Genomic DNA, 10,946 nt, shown 5'->3' with positions numbered 1-10,946 from the left:
ATTCAATGGCCCTTGAAGGAAGCCCAGGAGTCCATCCTTTCCAATGACGAACTGCTCCCCAAAATGGCTCAGAAGCTGTTTTCCCAGGCAGGTCTGGAATGAAGCCTCCAATGAATGGTGGAGAATGGAAAGAACCAAAACAAAACCACAAAGCAGCCAATCATGGCCCCTTTCTCTTACTCCCTCCTGTCCCGTGAGACATCTAGACTGCTGTCAAGTTGATTACCTACGAAAGCCTACTTTAGAGAAGCTACTTTAGGATCAAACTTCTCCACTGAAAATTTTTACATAGCCTGCCCTCCCCCCACCACCCTAAATTCACAGTTTATTTCATGAAACAAAGAGCTACGGTAATTTAACACACAACATAGTGAAAGGAGACTCTGACAGTGCAGTGCAGATATCTTTTTCTGATCACAACTACAGATGACTGGAGAGAAAAGGGCACAGGACTGGCACCAAGCAAACCCTACTCATATGACCTAAAAGATTAGGGAAAGGGACCTACTAGCTGCAGTTATATACTTATTATTCTCACACATGATAAATACTTAATATAATGAACTTTAATGTTCTGGGTGAATTTCTTTAAAAATATCTTTTTCATGGTTTAAAATTCTTTTAAAAGAAAATAAGATGCTTTATGTTTTCTCTTCCTTTTGAACAAAGAGCTTTTCCTCTTTGATGATGTGGGAAGAGAGAGAGGATGAAAGGGGAGAACTAGGCAGGTGGAATTCACAGAGGAGATTCCGAGGTCTCAGTGAAATGCAGGGATAGGCCCCTAAATTTGGGACAGCCCTGCCCAGCCTCGTCCCTCTGCCTGAGTTCAAGTGTCTCAACCTTAGAGACAGGCTTTGGGAAATAAAAACAGATTCTATTTTTAGATAAAGCGCAAATGCTTCTATAATAACTATTGTTCCCTCCATGGAAGTGATGGGAGTAACCTCAATAAGAACTTGAGGAAATTGGGACCAAATACAGAATCCTGTTGAGCACGTGAAAAGCCACAAATAAGAGAGAATGGCCAGGAGATGTTAGGGCCAGGGGGCTGGCCTGCTGGCTAAAGCTGCTGGCTAAGTTGGCAAAGCAGAGAGGTAAACATGTTGGTCTAAGAACAAAGGAGGGGAAGGTAAGTGGGAGGAAACTAGCCAAACAGTACTTCCTGTTGGCAGTCTGTGAGCTGGGTGAATGGTAGGGCAGGGTAGCACCAACAGATTTCCCAGCCCTTGGGCCCCAGCTCAGGGCAGCAGTAACAGATAATCAGCAGTTATTAGGAGTCATCTTAGCCTGGACATTGCTCTAAACACCACCTCTCATCAGTCTTCAGGGAAGAGTTCTGGCTTGCCTTTGAGAGTTCTGGCTAAGTCAGCAGGCAAGCACTCTCAGTACAGAGCGCAGCAATTCTCAGGGAGGCAAAGACAACTCCCTCCACTCAGGAGGGAAAAGGACTGGGAAAAAGTGATTTCCCATCAGGATCTGGTACTCTTCCTGAAGCTGGTGTATCTAGCTCAGAGCTTGTCAGAGATTCCCTATGTCCACTGCCCGAGGCTCTGAAATCTGAAAGCACCTGAGTGTTTTAGGGAAATGGGGATGGGGTGGATTCATGTACACGGAGAAAAATAGGTAGAAACAAAAGTAAAGAAAGAGAAGCTTGCCAAACGCCTTCTTTCACTGCTGGAAAGCTACATTCGCATAGCGCCCAGCTCTCCCTGACCGCCTACTCCTCCAAGGACTGATCTTTAGACTCTGCACAGCCCAGACAGAAGCAACAGCGGCTACCCAAGCCAAAAGCCTCACTTGGCTTCAATGCAGCACCCTTCCATCTATAGAGGAGTCCAATTGTGAGTGTGCGTGCATGCACACGCACCTATGCACACCCCAGCCCAGAGACACTTACTCAACACAACCACTTCTGGTGCCACAAAGGACATTTCAAAATGAGTTTAAAGCCCCAGGGCCCCTCAGAACTTCCTGTTATTTCCTGGTCAAAAGTTCTTGAAAGCCTTGGAATTCAGGCTCACAAGTATGAGGCCTTACTTATCTCTGTATCTACCATCAGTGACTAGCACCCGGCCTAGAACATGGGAATGCTCAGGAAATCGCCACTGATTTGAAAGAACACCAATTTCCTTCCAAGGGTTCCTAGGTGCCCTCAATGGGGCTCTATCTGGTTGGGGAAATCTGGTTTGAGAGCCCCTATACCTTCCAACCTGACCAGCGGAATTGAATTCCATACTTGACTCCAGAGTGGACTTTTTATTTCAGGATGACCATTGGAAAAGTTGAGGGAAAGAGACCCAAGTCTGTCTGTCTCCTTGGTTGGGGCCCACTGGATTTTCATACATGGTTCACACAACCATAAGCCCCCACTGGATAATGTCACAAGAGTTCTGAGTGTTGGGATATAAGGAAAGAATAACAGTGGGAAAGTGTTGGGGGCAGATTTCTTTTTCTTCAAGGGGGAAAGAAAGAAAAGATTTCCCCTCCCCAAATGGTACCCTGGGGGCAGCTTGTTTGTTCATGTTAGATTGATTGGTATTACTTCTGTTCCGATTCTGCACACTTGTGACTGGAAGGAGCCTGGTTAAGAGCTGGAAGTGTATTATGCTCTGGTTTGGGGTCTTGCCCTCTTCCAAGAGACCAGCAAGTCTGTGCCAATGTCTGTGTGCTCCCAGCAGACCAGCAAGACTGTGCCAGTGTCTGTCCAGCCACTAGGGGCCAGAGCCCTGCCCGCGTTGAAGCTTTTCCCAGGGCCCAGGGACTTTGCTCTGTGGTTACCAACTTCTTTTCTTCAGTGGGGAGGGAGGCTGGGGCTTTCCCAAGAGACCTAAAGGATTGCCCACTCTTGGCAGCAAGTGCAGGTAGTTGCTGGCCTCCGACCATCTGCTTCATCTGCTTCATCAGGCCTGGAGCTTGGCTAAGAGGCCCTGGGGTCTGCTCAGTCCCTGCAGGAGCTCTTCCTGAGGCCTGAGTTGTTGGCTCATATAAAAAGGCCTTGGCAGGCGGCTGAGAAAGAAGTCTGGCCTGGGTGAGTGATTTAACAGCTTGCCAGGGGTCCTCTGAAGGGGCCGCTGCTTTCCCAGGTGTCTGAAGAGGATTTGACATGCTGCCTTTCTCAACAGCTCTCGGTATATGCCCCAGACCTTTGCTGGCAGGCCATGAACTTGACTCCAACACTGGCATCTTCTCATCAGCCTGTGGTGTGACCTCATGAGGTGAAGCTGCCCGCTCCTTTTGGCGAGGAGTTAGGTCTATGAGATCCATCACCAAAGCAGCTCTATTTTTTGACTGAGTATTCTGGTCCACAGGCCTCAGTGCTTTTTCTTTAGCTACGAGGGTCTGGACCACAGCTGACAGTACTTTCTCAGGAGGCGGAAGTCTCTGGGACAAAGAGGCAGGGGGTTTATCAGGGGGCTTGTCTGAAGTCTGGGGTTTGGGACTGCTGGTAATGAGCAGTCTGTCTGACGGCGGAAGTCTCAGGCCAGTGGGAACTGGGGTTTTCTCCAGTGCCTGGGGCCTTGAGCTGGCAGCACCTATGGATTTATCAAGCCTTGGGTCAGCCTTCCCCAGAGGTCTTTCCAGTGGCTGGGACCTGACTGAGGGTGAGGAGCTTGGGCTGGTCACTGGAGTGAGTTTGTCAGATAGCTGGGGTCTTGGTCCTGCCACTGCTGGTGGCCTGTCCAGTGGCCTCTGGCTGGAAACCAAGGACTGGGATTTGGTCCCTGACCCAGCAAGGTCTCTGACCTTATCTAAAGGCTGGGGCCTGGAGTCAGTTCTCTCAAGAGGTCTTTCAGGTAGCAGTGGCCTCTGACAAGTCCCTGCCAGAGCTTTTTTGGAGAGCGGCAGCGTCTGGTTGGTGTCAGCAGGTTTATCTGACATTTTGGGTGCCTGAGCAGCCATTCCTGATGATTGCTCTGCCAGGTGAGTGCTTGGCCCTGGAGGCAGCGCTACTGGGGGAGGCACATACTCACGGATCTCCCCAGGTTCCAGAGGATTGGGCCCACAGGGATCATGCTCAGTACAAGACAGACGCCCATCCAGTTTGGAAATGAAAAGCATCCCTTCTCGATGCTGCTTGCAAAAGGAGCTTGGGCACATCTCACAGAAGGAGGCTGCTTCCTTCCCACAGATGTCACACTGATGCCATGGACATTCCCATTTCCCTGAAAACACAGAAGTAAAACAAAAGTTTAGGAAAAAAGAGATACATATCACATGGGCCATGACTATGCTACAGTCTGAAGGCATGGATGATGACTCTCCTTCACATTGCTCCTGGTTCAGCTAGTTTATGCCACTCACTAGCCACCTCTTGCCCCAGAATTCCGGCTGCTTCTTCTGCACAGAATACATAAACAGTGAATTATCAAATAGCAACTAGTATCAACTTAATATACAAGCAGAGGAGTAAACCAGTATTTCTATGACTATTTCCAGCAAGGAGGTGGGGGAGAGGTGCGGGACAGCATAAAGCTTCTTTTACATGAAACTTAAGATATTACTTTCATATTTTTGCACTTTCCATTTGTACTATACAGCTTTTAAATTAGCAACGCAAAGAGAAATATCTCAGCTATTTAGATTCTTGCTTATTTGCTTATTAGCAGTAATAGAAAAGATATAAAATTATGAAAAATGGAAGATTTACCTTTGTTCAATTTTAAGTCTTGAGACCAGCACAGCACATTTTATGTTGTTCACATGAAGTCAGTAGAAAATACCCAAAGCTGACCTGAGCTTTTATCTACCTTGCCCCATTTCATGAAACCTGAGAGTCTTGACTAGGGACAGTGTTTCCACCTTCACATCGACTACGCTAGCTCCCATTCCTGGCAAATAGGCAAGATTGGTTCTATCATAGCCTATGCCAGTGACAGCCCTGAGCAATTGATTATGAAACAATTCTACTTCCTAGTGCTGGCAGGTCAATGTGACAGTCTTGCCCTCATCCTATCTCAGTTTATTTCATGACCCTCGCCAATATACACTGAAGGAAAGCCAATTTGGGGACAAATTCCTTATATTTATATCCCAAAATTCTTCAGCTTCTGCGATTCATGGAAACAGGTCACTAGTAATATATAATCTCCTCACCCTGGAACAGCTCCCTACTGGTTTCTCTTTTTTGTCCTTTAAAATAGATGGCATATCCAAATCCCTAAAATCCTCTAACACCAAATCACTAAGGTTCTCAATTTCTTCAACTACAAATTTAGCGGGCACCACATCCACCTGAGCAGCTTTCTCATGTATTAACTGATACAACCACATCTCCTTTAGAGAAAAAAGTCTACTTTGCATGGGGGAGACCCCACTAGGGGTAGGGGAGCAAGGGAGGAAGTGCTAAAAGGGTGGCAATTCATTTCTCATGGACTAGAACCATCTAAAGGCTTTACTATCTCAATCTTTCTTTCTCTAGAAAGGCAACATGACTTAATAGTCTTGGAGTAAAAAACCCAGCTCTCCATATATGTGTGCAAGGTCACCTCACCAATCCTAACTCTGTTTCGTCACATGCATGATGGAAGAAAACCAACCTTTATGGGTTGCTAGGGGGATGAAAAACATAAATGTAAGTAAAGGACTTGAAACACAGCAAGTGCATTTCTGTTCCATTCTTCATAAATAAGATTTCTAAGCCTTTGTTTTCATTATTTCCAGATTAAGAAAACAGACTACACCCCTCAAAATTATGCATGGGAAGACCAAATGGCACTTACTTCCAGGCTGAAGCAAATGGCATGAGACCCTGAGTATTATTCTGAGAGCAAGTAGCATTATGAATGGATTTTGGCACCAACCTGCTGGCCGCTTGGTCAGATTGAGACAGTCTGCATGGTAAACCTTTGGGCAGCCTGGCTTCTTGCAGGAAACGAGCTGGCCAGCATCCCCGCAACTAAAACACTCATCTTCTCGCTCCTTTGTGATTTCACCCTGGGACCTGCGCTTCCCCTGTTGCTTCTTCTTGAATTTCTTTGACTTTTCTTCTGTGGCAATGGGTTGATTCTATAAGTCAGATATTGAGCATTCTGTCAGCATTCTGTCAACATGTTAGTACCAATCTTAACCAGGTTAACTATCCTTTCTGAGCCTCATTCTCTTCTCTGGGAAAAGAGATTGTCATGAAGATAAAATGCAGGAAAGGTACCTGGTACGTCACAGATACATAGCAATAATTACCACTTTTATATCAACTACTCTTGCCACCTGAATAAAACAGAAAAGACAAAAATCCTTCTGTTTTTGCTGATACATAGGCTGGTGTTAAATGTCATGCCTTTCATAAGTTATTTATTTATTTATTTAGAGGAAATCTTGCTCTGTTGCCCAGGCTGGAATGCAGTGGTGCAATCTCGGCTCGCTGCAGCCTCCACCTGCTGGGTTCAAGCAATTCTCCTGCCTCAGCCTCTTGAGTATAGCTGGAATTACAGGCGCACGCCCGCCATCACATCCGGCTAATTTTTCTATTTTTAGTAAAGACGGGGTTTCATCATGCTAGCCAGACTGGTCTCGAGCTCCTGACCTCATGTTCTACCCACTTTGGCCTCCCAAAGTCCTGGCATTACAGGCATGTGCCACTGTGCCCAGCCAAAGTTTTATTTTGTATTTGTCTACTTTCAAAATTAAAGAAGTTTCTGTATGTATACACACGTTTCTCATTCATTCAACAAAGCATAACTGAACTTACTATGAGCACTATGTTAGGACACAAAAAAGTTAATGCATGGTCCCTGCGGTGACCATGAATTAACTTCGATTAACTTGACTTGATACATATCAAGTCAAATTAGCTTCATGTCCACCACTCCCAAGATGGACCCTGGAGCAGCCAGCAGATGTCCTCTCCGTGTTCCCCGCAGCCCACACTTGGGTCACCAAATGCTGTGGCTCTTTATCACATTATTCATTTTAACCCAGAAACATCCAGGACCAATCTACAAGGCTTAATGGAGGTCCATCCTATTCTGACAGACCATTGTCTTTACTAAGAGTCCACAGTGATCTCTCATTTCTCAATTTCTGCTATAGCGTCTACCTCTCACTGATTCCTGTAAAATGCTATCCTATGCAGACCTCAACAATGCAGAAACAGACATCTGCAGTACACTTACCACCATTAAATATGGGTTAAACTCAGTTACTATTTTAATTTATAGGAAACAAGTCAACGAACATCTTAAGGAACAACATTAAACCAACAAAAACTAAACAAAAAGCAAAATAAAACCCAATATAGAGGTGATTCTCCTTATTTAACAAGATAAAAAACAATCATTGGATGTTTCTTAATTTTCCCATTATTGCTCAAAATTATGTACTCTTTTTTGGACAGGCACGATGGCTCGCGCCTGTAATCCCAGCAATTTGGGAAGCCAAGGCAGGTTGATCACCTGAGGTCAGAAGTTCAAGACCAACCTGGCCAACATGGTGAAACCTTGTCTCTACTAAAAGTACAAAAAATTAGCCAGGTATGGTGGCGGGCACCTATAATCTCAGCTACTTGGAAGGCTGAGACAGGAGAATTGCTTGAACCTGGGAGGCGGAGGTTGCAGTGAGCTGAGATCACACCACTGCACTCCAGCCTGGGCAACAGAGCGAGACTCCATCTCAAAAACAAATTTATTTACCCTTCTTATTGGCTTCTATGTTAATTTACATGTTTTCAGTTCTTAAAGTTGAGTTTCAAAATCAAAAAGGCATACAGAACATACTCCACTGAAGCCACTATTTAGTCTACTTTGCATCAAAATCAAACTTCAATTTTTACTATGCTCTTATTTATGATTAGAGAAATCTTGATGCATCCAGATGTTCATCTAGTATGTCCATCAATTATATTAAAAAATTAACACAATCAATAAAAATAATCAGCAAGGACTTTAAAAAAATAAGAAAAGGAGGATACAGACGTGGAAATGATACTTAACAGTTACAGAATTAGAATTCAATTTTTCAGAAAGTGCACACTAAAAAACAGGAAGACACAACAATGCTTATACTTTGTTATAATGGGGAGATTAAGAGTTCTACTTTTATCTATGATGTTATGCTACCTTTAGAAACTTAAACTCCAGATTTTTTGGTATCTTCAGAAAGAGAAACTGAGAGAGAGAGAGAGAGAGAGAGACAGAAAGGGGCAGGGGGACAGACACAGATATACCAAGAATCCAAGTGGCTTATTAGATGTGAGATCAAGACAAGGGAGGTAACTAGCCTTCTTTATAAGGTCCTATTTCACAGCATTATTATCTAGAAAAGGATCACCAATTAAAGTCAGATGGTACAAAACACTTCAGGAATATTCTTTAAAACCTCTTATGTAATTGAATTGATCAGCCAAATGCTTAGTGAATTGCAAGTGGCCCTATCAACACCTGTTCAATGTCATTAATTTCTCTTTTTTTCTTTGAGACGGAGTCTTGCTCTGTCGTCCAGGCTAGAGTGCAGTGATGTCAACTTGACTCACTGCAATCTCCACCTCCTGGGTTCAAATGATCCTCCTTCCTCAGCCACCTGAGCAGCTGGGACTACAGGCACGTGCCACCACGCCTGGTTAATTTTTATATTTTTAGTAGAGATGGGGTTTCACCATATTGTCCAGGCTGGTCTCGAACTCCTGACCTCTGGTGATCCACCTGCCTCAGTCTCCCAAAATGCTGGGATTACAGGCATAAGCCACCAGGCCTGGCTCAATGTCAATAATTTCAAAGAAATATCTTCTTAAAATGAAGACTGCCCTGACACTGTTAGGGAGGTAGGTCTGCACCACTAATCCCAAAGCAGAAGTCTGGAAAGGTGGTACCTTTGGCCTTACACCCAAGAAGCCACTGCAGTTCGGGGCTCCACATTTGCAAACAGTCTTTCCATTCCCAAGACATTCTAGGTTGTAGTTGAAGGTAAGTTCAGTACCTGCATAAGAGACCATGAAAAATTAATATCTGTGGTTTTAATTACATTATTTCTGTATTAATTACAAAGGATACCAAATCTCGAGAACAAATTAATTTTAAAAAGAATTTTTTAAAAGGATTAACTCTAATCCTATATTTTAATAAATTCTAATCCCATGATATTAATAATTAGCTAATATAATTTAACAGAGAAAACTTAAATGGCTTAACAAGTAATATTTAAGATAACTTTTACTATAGAGGTGTTGATTACCTCAAGTTGTCTTTCATTTGTTTACTAACCATTCAGATTCAAAATATGTAAATTTATTACCAAAACAAACAAAAAACAACTTATCAGTGTATTAGGCCCTGGGAATACAAGTATGAGGAAAACTCTTTTGTCTATTCTCAGGTGAACACATGTTACCTGGCAGCACTCTGGAGAGGCATCTCAGTACAGAATAACACTGGAAATATGTAGATTACAGAGTGGTTGTAGGTCCACTTACATCACAGCCTTAGCAGGGTAATGTGAACCCTGAGCAGCCCATTTTAAAATGGAGAAATCTAACAAGCTTACTGAGAGAATATGACAATGCACATAGCAGTAATTTGTAAACTTTAATAAAAGGTACTCAAAAAAACCTGTCCTCTTTCTGTCAAAGGTCCAATTTCATCAAAAGTGTGAGAGGAAATAAAAGAAACTTTCAAACTTAAAGCCCATAACTAAAAGCCAGTTATGGAAGGCCTACCAAATATACAAAGAGGTACCTTTGTACAGGGCTAATAGTTTACAGTTACTGTATAAAGTAACCACCATTCCTATTAAAAATTGTCAAGTTTTAGGAAGATTTCCCTTTGCAGTCTGATATGCCTTTTATCAGTGAGACTGATATACACAGTTTTTCATCTAATGTTGAATAAAATCATTAGTATCATTATTTCTTTATTCGAATATATTCAAAATACAAAGCAGCTAACTTAGGGATAATGCTGTAGGAATAGCAGAATTATTCACGGCCTGATAAGAGGCTTATGCCATAAGGAGCTTGCAGGCAGAGTGAGAGTGACCAATTTAACAGGAGGGTCTATTTCCCATCTCATGCCTGAACTTACTGGATTGAATCTTTGGTGGTTTTATTCACACTGTTTTTTTCCTTTTTCTTTCTTTCTTGTTTTTTTTTTTTTTTTGAGACAGAGTTTTGCTCTGTTGCCCAGGCTGGAGTGCAGTGATGCGATCCTGGCTCACTGCAGCCACTTCTGCCTCCTGGGTTCAAGCTATTCTCCTGCATCAGTCTTCCGAGTAGCTGGAATTACAGGCGCCTGCCACTATGCCTGGCTAATTTTTGTATATTTAGGAGAGATGGGGCCAGGATGGTCTCAAACTCCTGACCTCAAGTGAGCTGGCCACCTTGGCCTCCCAAAGTGTTGGGATTATAGGCGTGAGCCACTGTGCCCAGCCCCACGCTGTTTTTTTCTTAATAGAAGATTTATGGATAACTAAATTTTTGGAGACATGATGTGCTTATAATACAGAACTCTACCTTATACATAAATATAAGAAAGCAGGACACTTGCCGTAACTGGCTGCTCACTGAATACACACAGCGTAAGCATAATCACATAGTGGCTAAATTAAATCAGAAATTATCAGTGCTCATAAAGTAAACAGTGATACCATTCTAGGAAAGAGTCCAACATGCAATAATCCTTGATAGAACTCCAGTTACTGGACATGGCAAAGGGCATCAGAGAAGAGATAAACAAGGAGTAAAGATGGTACATGTGGGAGACAGTAAGTTGTAGGTATGCGAGGAGCCCAGGAAGTTCAATGAAGGCCTCAGCTCTGACAGGCACTCCACCTGTCACTTAGCACATCCTGTCTCATTTTCCCCATCCTGAACCTATGCAGACTGGAAGCCAAGTGAACAGGAACAAAGTCTGAGAATTTCAATACCAAGCTACCTGAGCTGATGAAAACAGGAAAAAAAGAAGAGAAATTGGCCTCCCAAAGTGTTGGAATTCTCTCCTAGACACGGCAGAGGAGGACAT

General features: G+C 43.4%; 1 protein-coding gene across 16 annotated transcripts in view; it reads right to left on the bottom strand.

Annotated features, from left to right (window-relative positions):
- NSD1 (nuclear receptor binding SET domain protein 1) overlaps window positions 1–10,946 on the bottom strand; it is a 159,392-nt gene continuing 148,446 nt past the window's right edge. For all 16 annotated transcript variants that reach the window (XM_032269920.1, XM_032269928.1, XM_032269923.1 and 13 more), the window contains 3 exons: window positions 8,804–8,910; window positions 5,802–6,006; window positions 1–4,163 (listed from right to left, as the gene is read on the bottom strand). In XM_032269920.1, coding sequence (XP_032125811.1) covers window positions 2,539–4,163; window positions 5,802–6,006; window positions 8,804–8,910 — 1,937 coding nt within the window. In that variant the 3' untranslated portion in view covers window positions 1–2,538. The remainder of the gene's footprint in view (window positions 4,164–5,801; window positions 6,007–8,803; window positions 8,911–10,946) is intronic.

This window comes from Sapajus apella, unplaced genomic scaffold (genome assembly GCF_009761245.1).
Source record: "Sapajus apella isolate SASKATOON/1434 unplaced genomic scaffold, GSC_monkey_1.0 scaffold200, whole genome shotgun sequence".
NCBI lineage: Eukaryota > Metazoa > Chordata > Mammalia > Primates > Cebidae > Sapajus > Sapajus apella.
Note: the sequence above shows the minus strand (reverse complement) of the source record. Positions and strands in the feature narration are given on the sequence as shown.